The sequence below is a fragment of the Natrix helvetica genome (genome assembly GCF_964273705.1).
Source record: "Natrix helvetica genome assembly, chromosome: 3".
Classification (NCBI taxonomy): Eukaryota; Metazoa; Chordata; class Lepidosauria; order Squamata; family Natricidae; genus Natrix; species Natrix helvetica.
Genome location: NC_138549.1, coordinates 123,459,883 through 123,476,845, shown reverse-complemented (window position 1 = coordinate 123,476,845; position 16,963 = coordinate 123,459,883). Strand labels below are relative to the sequence as shown.

Sequence of the window (16,963 nt, the reverse complement as noted above, 5' to 3'; positions counted from 1 at the left end):
GTGGGCAAGAGCACAAAGAACACAGCAAAGCCATCATAAGCATGTAACTACATTCAACTGCATTAAAAAGAGAAATCCCCATTCAAGAAACTAATATCTAAATCGTTACCATTACCATAGTTTGGTAGCCTTTAGATGTACTGGAACCATATTTCCCAGAATTCGTCAGTCATTCTGTTACTGGCCAAGAACAGTATATGAAGGCTATACTGAAATCTAGGTTCTAAACTAGATTTAATAGTTGTTATAATATTACAAAGGCATTCCTAAAAATGTGAGAGGAGGGAAAAGAACAGGAACAAGAATTTTCTAAGCACAGGTACTACAGGACAGGACCATCGTTAGTAAACATGCAAATCCTTTCCACGCTGAATGGTTGAAAAAGCTTTCTGTAAAGTTTGGAAGAGAAATTCACTTGGGGGAGGACGCCAATACAGAGAGAAAATTGAATTACCACACTTGGACACAGAAGAACTAGAAAATAGGGCTTTTAGGAAAAGAAGTGCTGAGATTCTGCTTGTTTGCGGTTGTGTGGTTGCTTTGGCCATTAACACACTCTTTTACAGGCCAAGTGTTGCCCTACCCTTCTGGTGACTCATCCCACTTTCCCTTTGGACCAAGACATGAGGCAGCCAATAGCTAAAGACAGGATTCAGATTCAGTGACTGTGAATGGGAAATCATTACCAAATATTGAGTCAAGTAAGGGGTAGATAAATAGTGTGCCAAATGGGAGTAGTCCAGACTAAGGGAGCTGCCTCAAGCTTGTTTGCTTAAAGTATCTCTAATCTCCTGCCCCTCCTCCATACCAGGCTATTTTCTACAGAAAAGCAAACGCTTTTATATGAAAGACAAGTACTGTCTCCAGTAGTAATTTTTGTGTTCATAAGATTGTTGATATGGAGGCCTCACCTTCACCAAACTCCTCAAAGCTCCCCGCTAGGCCCAATGTTCCTTAAACTTTAAAAAGGATACAGGTAGTCCTCAGTTTACAACAGTCCATTTAGTAACCGTTCAAAGTTAGAACGACCCTGAAGGAAGTGACTTATGACCATTTTTCACACTTACAATTGTGATGGTCACATGGTCAAAATTCAGATGCTTGGCAGCTGACTCATATTTATGACCGTTGCAGTATCTCAGGATCATGTGATCACCTTTTGTGACCTTACAACAAGCAAAGTCAATGGGCAAGCCAGATTCACCTAACAACCATGCTACTAACTTAACAACTGCAGAGATTCACTTAACAACTGTGGCAAGAAAGGTCATAAAATGGGGCAAAATTCATTTAACAAACATCTCGCTTAACAACAAAAATGTTGGCCTCAATTGGGGTTGTAAGTCAAGGACTACCTGTATAAAGTGATGGACTGCTTACTGTGGGGGAATTTGCTTTTAACTCTTTGGAATATCATCCCGCCAGATATTAGAATGACCCCCTGGAATGCGCTGAAGACCTGGTTCTGCCAGTGGGCCTGGGGAACCCAGAGCAAGATGGAGCCCATTAAATGGCTTGTGTGAGATGCTGTCGCCGTAGCAGGGGGGTGGGGGTGATTTTATTATATTAATTTATTATATGACTCTTATTCATTTTTATTGTTTTTATATGAGGTTCTATATTCTGTAAGCCACCCTGAGTTGCCATGTGCAAATAGGCAGCAATATAAGTTTCCTAAATAAATAAACTTTCAAAGCAAACTGAAAGCAAAAACATTCTAATATGTAAGCTGCCTCTTTAAAAAATTAACTATGTTAAATTGCTCTAATTTTTGAAACTGTATTGCTTTTTTTTTTTAGAAACAGCTGGAAATAAAATGACTCCATATGAGGCACTGGGCAATCCTATTATTTCAGTAACTCCTGTCCCCAAACCAAAATCCTTTTATAACATTTACTCACAATTAAATCCCATTCACCAATGTCGCCTTCTCTGTTAATTAAAATTTTCTCCATGCATATTCAGTCTGTTACACTTCTTCATATTCAGCGCCACTGAAGGAATTACCTCTTAATTTGCTAAATTTGTATTCCCTGAGAAAAGGGGAATACAATCCCTCCTTTTCTAGTCAAAGAGCCCTAAATATGCAAGAAAACAAGCTTGACTAAGTAAGATGTAATTTATTGCTAATCAGAGGCTGGAGCAGAACAAATGACAAAACAATATCATTTTGCTGAGATACAAATAGTCCTTTCATCATTTTGTCCAAAGTGTCAAAAGGATCCTGGGTATACCTGTATTGCTGATCTTCTAATCCATCCTGAGATTACTAAAGTCCACAGATATACTATTAGTAGACATTTAATTTTCTCAAAAGGTAATATGGCAAAATTTAGGCAGATGTAGGCACATTTGCAAAATGCTAATTCCATTTATAATTTTAAAACATGCATTTGAAAGACAGGAACTTAGTGAAAACAGCCTGTTGAAGCCTCAGAAACAATTAGGATGGATAAAAGAACATATGGATGGAGACTGTCCTACAACAAAATTTCAATGGCAAGTTATTGACTTATTTCATCAGGGATAAGTACAGTGGGGCAAAAAAGTATTTAGTCAGCCACCAATTGTGCAAGTTCTCCCACTTAAAAAGATGAGAGAGGCCTGTAATTGGCATCATAGGTAGACCTCAACTATGAGAGACAAAATGTAAAAAAAGACCCCAAACAATCACATTGGCTGATTTGGAAAGAATTTATTTGCAAATTATGGTGGAAAATAAGTATTTGGTCAATAGCAAAAGTTCATCTCAATACTTTGTTATATATCCTTTGTTGGCAATGACAGAGGTCAAACGTTTCCTGTAAGTCTTCACAAGGTTGGCACACACTGTTGCTGGTATGTTGGCCCATTCCTCCATGCAGATCTCCTCTAGAGCAGTGATGTTTTGGGGCTGTCGCTGGGCAACATGGACTTTCAACTCCCTCCAAAGGTTTTCTATGGGGTTGAGATCTGAAGACTGGCTAGGCCACTCCAGGACCTTGAAATGCTTCTTACAAAGCCACTCCTTCATTGCCCGGGCAGTATGTTTGGGATCATTGTCATGTTGAAAGACCCAGCCACGTTTCATCTTCAATGCTCTTGCTGATGGAAGGAGGTTTGCACTCAAAATCTCATGATACATGGCCCCATTCATTCTGTCCTGTACACGGATCAGTCGTCCTGGTCCCTTTGCAGAGAAACAGCCCCAAAGTATGATGTTGCCACCCCCATGCTTCACAGTAGGCATGGTGTTCTTTGCATGCAACTCAGCATTCTCTCTCCTCCAAACACGATGAGTTGTGTTTCTACTAAAGTTCTATTTTGGTTTCATCTGACCATATGACATTCTCCCAATCCTCTTCTGGATCATCCAAATGCTCTCTAGCAAACTTCAGACAGGCCTAGACATGTACTGGCTTAAGCAAGGGGACACGTCTGGCACTGCAGGATCTGAGTCCCTGGCGGCGTAGTGTGTTACTGATGGTAGCCTTTGTTACGTTGGTCCCAGCTCTCTGCAGGTCATTCACTAGGTCCCTCTGTGTGGTCCTGGGATTTTTGCTCACCGTTCTTGTGATCATTTTGACCCCACAGGGTGAGATCTTGCGTGGAGCCCCAGATCAAGGGAGATTATCAGTGGTCTTGTATGTCTTCCATTTTCTAATTATTGCTCCCACAGTTGATTTGTTCACACCAAGCTTCTTGCCTATTGCAGATTCAGTCTTCCCAGCCTGGTGCACATCTACAATTTTGTTTCTGGTGTCCTTCAATAGCTCTTTAGTCTTCACCATAGTGGAGTTTGGAGTGTGACTGTTTGAGGTTGTGGACAGGTGTCTTTTATACTGATAACAAGTTCAAACAGGTGCCATTGATACAGGTAATGAGTGCAGGACAGAGGAGCCTCTTAAAGAAGAAGGTACACGTCTGTGAGAGCCAGAAATCTTGCTTTTTTGTAGGTGACCAAATACTTATTTTCCACCATAATTTGCAAATAATTTTTTTCCAAATCAGCCAATGTGATTGATTGGGTTTTTTTTTTTACATTTTGTCTCTCATAGTTGAGGTCTACCTATGATGCCAATTACAGGCCTCTCTCATCTTTTTAAGTGGGAGAACCTGCACAATTGGTGGCTGACTAAATACTTTTTGCCCCACTGTACTTTTATAAAATATGGGAAACTTTTATGGACTTTTTTGCTGAAACTGGACAGAACTGTCACTGATTTTTGGATTTGCAGGTTGAAAATAGGTTGGAATGTGAGAAGAAGCGATGTATGTAGCATAATTTCAAATGTAGAGGGTTGTCGGTATCCACTGTAAAGAAGATAAGAAGTTGTTTCTTTCAACATATTTTTCTTTTTGTCTTTTTTCTTTTATTTCTTGCACTTCCTATTTTTTTCATTTCTTTTTCTTCTATTTCACTTTCTCTCTTCCATTTTATTTAGTGTTAGTTTTTATTACTGTTAAAAAAGGTCAATGAAAATCATTTTAAAAAGAAGAGTATGCATAGAACAGTCAACAATGGTATCCTTCTAAGAGAATTATTGCAAAACTTCAGTCACCCATGATTTATAATATGGCTGTCCAACCTTTTGACTTGCTGGGGCTGCATTTAGTGAACAGGAATGATCTTGGGTCTATGTTTGGTGGCCTCCAGAGGAACACCTGAAGAACAATCAGTTACTGAATTTCAGTTATGGAAGCTGTGGAATGGCCTAGAGTGGAATAATTCTGGATCTTTATCCCACCACTTATAATGTCACCCAGTTCCTTGGAAGTAAGGTGGGGCAGGAGCTGGTTCTCTTTGCTCCTGCTATGAAGGACTTCTGACTTTCTTCAGTATCATCACAGCCCACAAATTCAGGGACCCGCCAACCTAAGCCTTGTTACAGTGTTGGGGCACAGAAAATGCAGCAGTTTCTCCAGTGAAAGAAGGAAACAGTAATTTTCTCACCAAGTATCTATAAAGTTGCCTTCCCAAACCCTATTCCCTTCAGATATGATTGGTATAGGAATGCTCAAAATTGCTGTCTCTTCAGTTAGAGACTTTTTCACTGATGTACTCTCTAAGACAGGGGTCCCCAAACTTGGCAACTTTAAGACTTGTGGACTTCAACTCCCAGAATTCTCCAGCCAGCTGGCTGGAGAATTCTGGGAGTTGAAGTCCACAAGTCTTAAAGTTGCCAAGTTTGAAGACCTCTGCTCTAAAGGCCTTCCAGACTCATGTTCTCAAACCACCAGGAAGTCAAGGATTCCAGACCATCGAGGCAATTTACCGGCTCTAATTATCTACCTTGGCAGCAGTACAATTTACTAATGCTGAGTCTTTTCAGTGAAATATTTCTCTTTGGCATTAAAGCAAACTGTAATGTTATTTAGTACACTGGAACAGTGGATCTGTTCTATCCTAAAATTCTATCAGGCTTAAAGACTCAGAAGGCCTGTCTGCTGTAATCCTTATTTCGTTCATTTTTTCCCTCTTTCTTTCAAATTATATATTGGTCTTGGGTGGGGCTTCCTCCCACTATGTGTTAGCAACTAGCAGGAGGTGGTTCTGATTTTATTGGCAGCTTGTAAGTCAAAGTAACAAAATAGCCCTTCTGTTTAAGCAAGCACTGTGAGCTGTTGAGAGGGAAGGGAAGAGGGATAAAAACACATTGTGCAGCCTTGACAGGAACTGTCAAAGAATGATGAAAACAATTTGGGAAGGGGGTTAATATGTGGCCAAATTTCCCATAACTCCCTGAGCAGACTTAAAGATGTTTATTCAGCCACACCTAAATGCCTTTTCCTAGTGACTTTCTGTAGAACTATCCATTATAAAGTGAGAAGGAGACACTCCATCAAGAGTCTTGAGGGAATGCTCCTTGAACAGATAAACTTCTCAGTATGCATTCAACATTTCATTCCCACCTTTAATCAAGCTCCCAATTTTAATATATTACCAATAGGTTATCAGAGTTATTGTCTCACATATACGTAGCTTTGCAACCAAACCATTCTCTTTAAGTTACCTGATTATCGCCCCTATGTCTGCTATTTTTACTCTGTTTGTATTTTGTAAATTACCAGAGGTTTGCACAGAAAGTAGTAGGTGTAGTACAATGGCTGTAAGCAAACTCACACAACTGTTCTATTGTATTACTTTGGCCCTGGCCTGAATGATTGGTCTGCTATCTGAAACAGGATAGTAAAGTTGTATTGCAAAAGTGAAGCCTAAAGGAGGTTGTGATATGAAGTTGGTAGCCTTCCTTTCCACACCAGAACAAGCATGTGGATGATGTTAAATCTACTATATCTCAAGAACAGCATGTCTCGACCCAAGCCTATTCTTCATCGTAGGGTTTATTCTACCCTACTCTAGAGAACTATTTCCATTTAACTGGAAGCAATTACAAAACACCCTAACAATTTGAACAGAAGCTGTGGTTGTATACTTTAAGATAAGATGTAGAAGAATCAAGATTTAAAGGGTTGGGCCTGCAGAGATGTCCTCAGTTTGAGCCCAGGACTGCCCTATTGGAAGTCAAATGACAATATTTGGCCTAGAATACACTGTAAATATGATGACCTCCACTAAATCCTGAGTATGTCTTCTTATGTCTATTTTCACTTATTGATCTACATTTATGCTTTGCTTTTCAAGTCCGAAAGCATTTCCCAGGCAGCTAATGTTAGATATAAATCTGCATAGAGGAAATGATAATCAGTTTCCCAAAGTCCTACTAAGCCAAAAAAATCTTCGGTAACCTAATCACCTGAGTTTGAACAAGTGTGTTGCCCGCATTCTGCCTAATTATTCCAACTTGTCAAAAAGAACACCCAAATGACCTGAGGGATTTACCTCAGTAGAGTTTTTTAACATTAGTTCCAAGCTTGGATTATTGGCCTGACACTCATTACTTTAACCAGACAAAACTGGAATTTAGGATTGGTTCTTGTCTTAAGCATCTGCGTTCTTTGAAGTGCAACAAGCTACTGCCTCAGGCTAGATTAATTTTGCCATAGCCTCAGGCAGTATGACCTACCCAACCTTGGCTGATTTGGAAATCTAAGCAGGCAAGTATTTGTATGGGTGACTACCAAGAAGTACCAGAGTTATAAACAAGACTGATTTTTTTTTAAAAAAAGAAAACCCTGAAAATAGCAAAGGCAAACCACCTACATCTTGTTTTCACAAAGTCATCAGGGGTGCAGTATGAGATTTTCTTGCTCAAATGTAAGGCAGAAAGTAATACTGGACTGTTTAAACAGAAATTATAACCTAAAACACATAATAGCTTGTTGTATGCAATTCTTTTCTGTAGGATAGATACATTAACGTCAATGAAGCTAGCCTGACATTATTGGTATCTGGATTAACATTACTACAAACTACTTTGTCTATGCAGAAACAAAATCTCTAAAATGTTTATCAAACATTTCTTACCTCGAAACTTCTTAGGTGGATTATCCAGATCACCAGCTGCGGGTTCCACCACGCAGCGGTCATCCACCAGTCTGCAAAATAAAGAAGAGAAAAAGAAGTTGTTTTTAAGGTTGCTTTGTATGCCACCCAGAGTTGTGCTACATGTGAAGGGCAGCCATATAACTATCATAAAGAAAAAAGAAAAAAAGCAAATTTGTTTTGATTTAGGCAGGTAATTTGTAATTTTACTAATCAGTCTGTTTTATACAATACAATACAATAGTAGAGTTGGAAGGGACCTTGGAGGTCTTCTAGTCCAACCCCCTGCCTAGGCAGGAAACCCTATACCGTTTCAGACAGATGGCTATCCAACATCTTCTTAAAGACTTCCAGTGTTGGGGCATTCACAACTTCTGGAGACAAGCTGTTCCACTGATTAATTGTTCTAACTGTCAGGAAATTTCTCCTTAGTTCTAAGTTCCTTCTCTCCTCGATTAGTTTCCACCCATTGCTTCTTGTTCTACCCTCAGGTGCTTTGGAGAATAGTTTGACTCCCTCTTCTTTGTGGCAACCCCTGAGATATTGGAACACTGCTATCATGTCTCCCCTAGTCCTTCTTTCTCTTAAGCTAAACATACCCAGTTCCTGCAACCGTTCTTCATATGTTTTAGTCTCCAGTCCCCTAATCATCTTTGTTGCTCTTCTCTGCACTCTTTCTAGAGTCTCCACATCTTTTTTACATCGTGGCAACCAGAACTGAATGCAGTATTCCAAGTGTGGCCTTACCAAGGCATTATAAAGTGGTATTAACACTTCACGTGATCTTGATTCTATCCCTCTGTTGATGCAGCCTAGAACTGTATCATTACAGTTATCATTATCATTCTGTCATTCACTTTATTTAACACTGTGGGGTCTAGTTAATGTTCTGCATTTATTAAGAGTGAGAAAATAATTTAACTTGGCCATGTAAATCTTTAAAACTAGTCTCAGACTTTTGAATGTAGATCACCTCTTAAGAGAATTATATTTTGGGATACTTATGCAGTCAGACATTTAGTAATAAGCTTCAATCCATGCAGAAATATCAACAAACACAAATGGAAAAACTTGTGGTTTTCAACAGTAAACAGAAATGTTCCAATAGATGTTTTTCTATTAAGAATCATTCAGGACAAATGTTTGTTTAAACTAAACTGTAGTCAATATCAATTCTTCACATTTTTGCCCCCATGCTTTAAGAAATTTCCTTTTTATAAAGCTTTAAAATAATTAATTCTAGATCTAAATTTAAGTAGTTAATTGTTATTTAGCATGAGATTCTAAAATAGATAACTAATGGAAAGACATTTTGGGCTGCAATTTAAAATGATTTCAGGGGCAATGTTAAGGTTCTTAATAAGCTGATTTGTAATTTTAAACATCTGGAATTTGACCATTCCATACTCTTGAGTCACTTAAAGACTGCATATTGAGTACACCATCTTTCTGGCACCGAGTACATTCAAAGGAAAGTCATTCTTACTGTCAACCAACATTTCTAAAACTTTCTAAGAATCACAACTGTTTTGTTTATTTGCTTCATACTGTAAATTAATTAACAATTAACCACTGACACCTACTAAGGGCAGGTCCATACTGGTGGGCTATGCAGACTTTAAAATTTCTCATTCCCATCTATAGCTTGGTTCATACATTTCACAAACCACAACATGGCTTGTCTTAATTCAATATTTTATTTATTTATGTATTTATTCATCATATTTAAGAACCACCCATCTCCCTCACAGAGGGACTCTGGGAGATATACAATCAAATATGCTGTGCAAAAGCATTCAAATATGTCTTACTATACACAGACATATATACTTACTATTCTATTTTTTTGAGTTTCACCTGTAAAGCACACTTAAACTTTGTATGCTTATGTGAATCTTAACTGTATTTTCATATAACGTTTCCTCTATTGTTTAGTAGAGTAAGAGAAAACAGCATGGTTTTACAATCTCTCCTCCATTTTTAGGCAGATATGCATCAGATAAGGATAATACAGATACTAGATTAGGAGCAAATTTGTATACAGGTACAGGTCCTCGACTTACAACCACAATTGAGCCCAACATTTCTGTTGCAAGGTGAAACATTTGTTAAGTGAATATTGCCCAATTTTACAAACTTTCTTGCCACAATTGTTAAGTGTTGTACAGCTGTTAAATCAGTAACATGATTGTTCAGTGAATCTGGCTTCCCCATTGACTGTGCTTGACAGAAGGTCGCAAAGGGGAAATCACATGACCCTGGGACATTGCAACTGTCATAAATATGAGTCAGTTGCCAACTTCTAAATTTTTATCATGTGACCATGGGGATGCCGCAACTGTTGTAAATGTGAAAAATGGTCATAAGTCACTTTTTTCTGTGTTGTTTTAACTTTCAAATGCCACTAAATGAACTGTTGTAAGTCGAGGACTCCCTGTATCTATTTGCCATCACCTAGTGGTTGGTCAGTTTTGTTTGAAAGCTGAGTATGGGAGATCTGGACTCAATAGGCAAAGTTCAAAATGTTCTTTTTCCGTAATTTAAAAGATGAAATAATTAAAATACCAACACTGTATTAACTGTTTGCAGCTGTATGCAAGGCATGATTCAACTAAGACTGTAATCTGGTCCTTCTCTTACTAAAAACCATTATATGAAAGCTCTGTTTGATCAAAGTTATGATGGAGGTCAGGATTTATGAGCTCATCTGGAAGTAACTGATACACAAAGAAATATTGTAACTTTAAATGTACAACCAGGGGTGGGCTGCTGGGGGTTCGCAGGGGTTCGGGAGAACCTCTAGCTAAGATTCTGTGCAGTTCGGAGAACCACCAAATCCCACTCTGGCTGGCCCTGGCCACCACGCCCAGGAGTCCCCTCACAGCCCGCGTGGGTGGATGCAGGTAAGTGCAGGGCACGTGCAGAGGCTTGGGGAGGGTGAAAAATGGGCCTACCAGAAGTTTGGAAAGGCCAGAAACTGGCCCCCGAGAGAGAGCAGGGGAGGCCATTTTTTGCCCTCCCGGGGTCTCAAAGAAAGCCTCCGGAGCCCGGGGAGAGCAAGAACACCCCCCACCGTGGTGCAAGAGGCTGACTAGGCCACACCCACCATGGCCACGCCCACCCAGCAACCAGGCAGAGAATCCCTTGCTACAATTTTTGAAGCCCACCCCTGAGTACAAATATGCAAACGGTAAAGAACATGAATTTAAAATGAAATGAAAACAAATAAAGAAAATGTAGCATATGTTGTGTTTATGGATTAAATAAAAAAGGCAAGAGTTTTAAAAGGCTCCATTGCCACTAGCTGTCTCGTGAAAACAATTCTTACAGAGAGAAGAAAGGAGGTGAAAATCTGTCTCTGAAATTCCCTCATCCCACTTCATATCCAGTGACATATCCATGCTTTGCGTTATATTAGGGGTGTGTTTATGTGTGTTTATATAAAATTAGTAATGTTGCTTGTAAGCTGCTTTGGTTAGATCAGTATCTTGAAAAGCAAAATGTAAAGGAGAGTAATCAATCAAATTAAGAGTGACAGATTCACGTAGACATTCCATTATTTCCATTGTCATTTACAGCTTTGCATTGCTAAATACAGCAACCACTATATAAACTCTGGGGAGTTTTTAAAAAAAAGGAGTTTGAGAGAACAGACTGAAGAAACTCAAGACAGGGAAATCAAGGCATAGAGCACACAACGTGTGTGTAAAAATAGATGTTTCCTCTGAAATGTGTGAGTTGGACTACAGATGAACATGATTTTTTTTTAATATTATAGTATGTACTTATGTCAATTTTTAAAAATGTATATATTGCAGGATTAATCCTATAATGTTGCCTCAGTATTAACAATCGTGCTAATTTAAAAAAAGAAAAGAATGGAAATTATGCAATAAATGGAACAGCTCCAAAACAAATGGCCATATTTGTTTGAAAGTCTTCTTCCTTAATCCTTTATTTTTTAAAAATAAAAGTTGGAAAAAATACATATCAATAATTCATTGTTGCAAATCAGGGTAGCGCTTTTCCAGTGTTTTTCATTTAGTCAAAACCCCAACTCCACCCAATTCTTGATAATTCTAAAAACTAGGGGTATAGCCAAGGCAGCATTAGTTACAATAACTCTTCTTCTTTATGACAGATTTCAAATATGATAAGTTCCTTAATGATGATCCTCATAAAAGCATATCTTGAATTCACTATATGTTTTTTTTTCTCTCCATTTCAGAGATTCCTCATAAAAGAACTCAAGAAGATTCTGGATGTAAATATTTTGAGTTGCTTCATACTCAGTCAGGTAGACACAATCAACAGCCCACAATCTTCAGTATTTCACGGTAGAAATCAAGGTGTTGATTCTGGAACCTTTTTCATGCAATCAGTGAATTCTGATGTTGTGTTATGATCCCTCCCATATGTTTTGATTCACACTTCATATTAAGTCATTCTTTTGTAAACAAGTGTGTGGTTTAAAAAAGAATGACTTAACATTCTTACAATGCTTACAACACCAAGCTACAATATCTGGGTTCACATTTTACATTAATCCATAAATAAATCATATTGTAGCTTAGATCAGAGTGTGAATCCAGACTATAATTTATCTAGGTCATTAAGTTTCCAACCTATGGTTCATAATATATATACATAATATGGTTCATAAGTTTCCTAAGAGACAGGAAGCAGCAGGTAAAGCTAGGCAAAATCACATCAGATATCTGTACAATTAGCACAAGAGCCCCCCCCCCCCCCCCGGGCTGTGTGCACTCTCCAATTCTGTGTCAACTCAGAAAGCTTAAACTGCCCAAAGAGCTGCTGATTCTGTTCTACAGAGGAATTATTGAGTCTATCATCTGTACCTCTATAACTGTCTGGCTTGGCTTTGCGACCAAACAAGACAGACACAGACTTCAAAGAACAATTAGGACTGCAGAAAAAACCATTGCTACCAACCTGCCTTCCATTGAGGACCTATATACTGCATGAGTCAAAAAGAGGGCTGTGAAAATATTTACAGACCCCTCACATCCTGGATATAAATTGTTTCAACTTCTACCTTCAAAACAACACTATAGGACACTGCACACCAGAACAACATGACACAAGGACAGTTTTTTCCTGAATGCCATCACTCTGCTAAACAACTAATTCAACACTGTCAAATTATTTACTAAGACTATTACTATTCTTCTCATCGTTCCTAGTACCTATCTCTTCCCACTTCTGACTATAACCATGTTGCTTGTATCTTTACAATTTACATTGTTTTATTTGTTTCCTAGTATGATTTGATTGCTTATTGGTAACCTATGACTATCACTAAGAGTTGTATCTTATGATTCTTGATGAATGTATTCTATTTTATTTTTTCTTTATATATACTGAGAGCACATGCACCAAAGACAAATTCCTTGTGTGTCCAATCACACTTGGCCAATAAAGAATTTTATTCTATTCTATTCTACTGTATATGCACCACTCCTCAATGGGGAAGATAATGTAATAATAATTTAATCCTATATATGTTTTCAGTATCATAATCAAGGCTGCATTATTTGCAATGTAATTTGCTTTACAAGCATCCTTGTGTCCTACCACATTCTTTCAATGAACTATGCCTGAAAATAAGCACATTAACTTATTTTAAAAGTTGCGTTTTTAATATGGCTTCAAATATATCAAGCATAGCCCATGCTAAAAAGCATTTAGAAATAACTTGCTTATATGGTATCTATGAGAGCTTTTGGTGGAGATGTTACTTGTCTGCATAAGCAAAATATTAGAAATAGCTCATTTGGGCAGCACTTCCTAATGCATAATTATTATGTCCCATTAAAAAGTTATTTTCTGTATGTCAACAGAATCACTTTGCTGTAAAATGATAGGATGCTTTGGTAAGTGGCTTTCTCAAGAGTCCAGAAAACAGAACTCTCTAATTATTTTAACTCAAAAGCTTCCAGTTACAAGGTGTCTCAAAAAACTGTGACCATCATTCAGAAAAGATCACCTACAGGTGATCTTTGGCTTACAACCATCCATTTAGTGACCATTCAAAGTTATAACAACACTGGAAGAAGTGACTTATGACCATTTTTCACACTTATGACCATTGCGGCATCACCATGTGATCGCCACTTGTGATCTTCCCAGTTGGTTTCCAACAAGTGAAGTCAATGGGGGGGGGGGGAGTCAGATTTGCTTAACAACCACGATTCACTTAAGAACTACGATGATTTGCTTAACTATGCCAAAAAAATCATTAAAAATAAATAATAAGCTCACTTAACAACTGCCTCACTTAGCAACAGAAACTTTGGACTCAATTATGGTTGTAAATCGAGGAGTACCTGTACCAGACCACAGGCATCAGTAGTATATCTTCACCCTTTCCTGCTTTGATATCATAATTTTTGGGCTGCAGTCGTAATTGCTATAATGGGCACAGTCAATTTTAATCATTCCACATTGATTCCTGGGTAATCAATGAGACTCTGAGGCAGAAAGCATAATGACATGCCAGCTGTAAAATGTGGCCAAAAACTATTTTAAAAAATCTCTCTCCTATTGCATGTGTAAAGTGTTCCTTGTAGTAATCCAAAGAAGTTCCAACAATGCTGTTTTTATTTAGTTTTAAGATTGTTCAATAAAAAAGTATCAATGTATTTTTAATTCAATAATTTTCAGAATCCCGATTAAAAACTGAAGGGTTTTAGGTGAGATAGTGTAATATTAAATATAAGAAACACCTGCAGTAAATTACAGTCTGGGGAAAAGATTCCCATCCTAGCCAGCCAAAACCACATCCAGGATACCCTGTGTCATTCCTTGACCATGCTTAATCCTCCTTCGGTTCTTTCTTGTTACTGTTCATAAATTGCCAATTCCCCAAGAAGAATTTCTAATTTCCCCAAATAAAGCAAGATTTTAACATTATTAAAATCTTGAAGACATTCAAATGAGTATGGCATTATGAGATGTCTGGAATCAAATGAAAGAACCTGACTTTTCTTTTGCTTGTGTTACGCAGTGACATCTGGAAAATTTCCAGTCCTTGCTTTATGACTATCTTCTTTAGTGGTAAATAAAAAAAGAAATGTCCATAAATAATCCACTGATTAGCCAATTGTCAATTGCTAATCATGATTTAATAATAATCAACTACACATTGCAATATATACAGAAAATAAATTGATTATTCTTTCTACCAAACCCTTCTCTTCTTAAATAGATAGCATTCAGTATTGTGGTATTGATTCTGAAAGATCCTTTACTACAGGTTTACTACAGTTGATGGCTATCAATTAACAATAACCTGCTGTTTTAACCCTGACACACAAGACAAACAAAAGTTTCCAAATTATTATCTTGCTTCCTTATTTAATTATTGCAGTTATATCCTATCTTTCTCTGAGGGCTCAAGAGTGTATACATGAGTTGTTCCTTTCATTAATTATCTTGGATGATAGATTGGGCTGAAAGAGTAACAGGCCTAAAATCATATGATGACATCAGGGGTCTGCCTGTTACAGGTTTAGCACCTCAACCTATACACTGCATTGATTCCTCAATAGAAAAGTATTATTTGAGGGTATAACTATGGTTCATCTACTGTATAATTTGCATCAATAAAAACTGATTGCATTAAAGCCCTATGTGAATTAGCATGTACAATTTCATTTTAGTCTCCCCGACAACAAAAAGCATAATCCTCCCCACAAATTGCCTCCACAGAAGCTATACAGTATACTGGATATTTCTGTTTTAAAAATGTAATAGGGACTTCATTTGGCCCATTGTCAGAGCCCACTGCCAAGTATTGAGCAACAAGTTGTTTTTGCATTAGGCAGTCAAGGTTCCCTCGTAAATCAGGTTCCACCTGCTAGACCACTTTATTCCATCAGTTTTTAGTGCAATTCTTTTTCAGGTCAAAAAAAAAAGAGCTAACCAGGTGTTTCCCAATCTAACACCTATTTTCATCTGCATGGTTAAAATAGGAGTGTAGGTTAGGGAATAGTGAAATGGCCATTATCAGGACAGATGAAGTCACAAAGATTTAAAAGAACTGCCGATGTTAGACTAGTTAAGAGCAGTCAGAATGGATACTGAAATTATTTCTTTGTCTTGGTGACTATTAGAGACAGTCTTTATCCAAAGCCATGGTTGGATTGTTGAAGATTCCTAAACTGCTGACAATGTTATTGGGTCAACCTATCTAGATGTACCTGCTATTCTCAATTTATGCATTCTTCCAGCTTGCACAAATGAAGGGGATTTTCCCCTCTGTCACCAGAGGTCTTTTCTTCCCATTTATCTAGCTTTCATCAAATGCATAAAACTTGCTGCTTTGCTGGAAAAAAACATATTTGTTGGAATTATGGCAGATGCACATCTGGAGCAAAGCTGACATTCATTCATCTCCTGACAACTCAGTATTGACTAACTGCATGATCAACAGAAGATTGATGAAACCTTTGGTTATTGTAAACCAAAAACAACATGAGAAATGGTAGTCTTTCGTGGAAGAGAATGAGAGGGGCTGTTAATCTCTTTCTCTTTAACCTATTTAATCATTCATAATTGTCTTGCTGCCTGTGATAATTGAAGATTTTTTAAAATATGTTTCTTGTCTTTGTTGCTCTTAAAACCAGGCCAGAATAAAAATGTAAAACTAGTACTAGTCAATTGTGAGAACATTTAAGGGATACAAACACCCATATTAGACGGTATATCCCGAACACATGAAAAACATTTTTGTGACACTGTGGAAGAGTTGTGAAACAACCCTTAAGGTACCAATATCAAAAACCAGCTGAATCAAAAGTTTCCAAAATAAAAAAGCGGTATCTATTATATGAAAGACTACCTCTTAATCTTGGCTGAGTATGGGTTTCTGGTTGCTAGAATCATCTGAAATTCTGAGAGAGCATTGTAGGCACTCTTGCAAAATGACTGGCAGGATTATCAGAAAACGTATCTATTAAAAGCAAATGTCATGACCTTATGGTCTGATAGGTGCTCTAATATCTAAGGGTTTACCTTCTTTTTTGCCAGACAAGTGACCACATTTCCAAATAAAGGTCTGAATGGCTATCCACCATTTTTATTTTTTCTAAAGTTATCCTTGAGATGAACGTGGAGACAAAAAGCAGTCTCAAAAATAAAGTCGATGCTACAGGTTATCTTGTAACTTGTCACTTTCTCTTTATTGTTCTTATTTTTTTAGAACCTTTTAAAAATAAAATTAAATGAAGCCCAAAGCCTGGCAAACAGCAAGAAAAATGTTCATAGGTATATATTGTTACAATATTGTCATCTACTCTTCTTGATCATGGAGCCCAACTTTTTGTCACTTGATGCCACTTAGGTATCTTGGAATTACAAACTCTTATGACCCTCAACCAGCTTGCCTAAGGACAGCAGTTTGGAAGAGGCAGTTGCAAGTATTTATAGTATTTTAGGCTCTCAGGAAAAGCCCTACCCACCCCTGCTTTTAATATTACAATATATTGGCACAAGCAAGAATTAAATGCAGCTTGT

At 37.6% G+C, this 16,963-nt stretch overlaps 1 protein-coding gene across 1 annotated transcript in view; it reads right to left on the bottom strand.

The window, feature by feature from the left end:
* Positions 1-16,963, bottom strand: part of ITPR3 (inositol 1,4,5-trisphosphate receptor type 3) — a 128,435-nt gene that overhangs the window by 92,488 nt on the left and 18,984 nt on the right. The window contains 1 exon segment of the mRNA XM_081948825.1: positions 7,409-7,479. Within this exon segment, the coding sequence (XP_081804951.1) occupies positions 7,409-7,479 (71 nt within the window).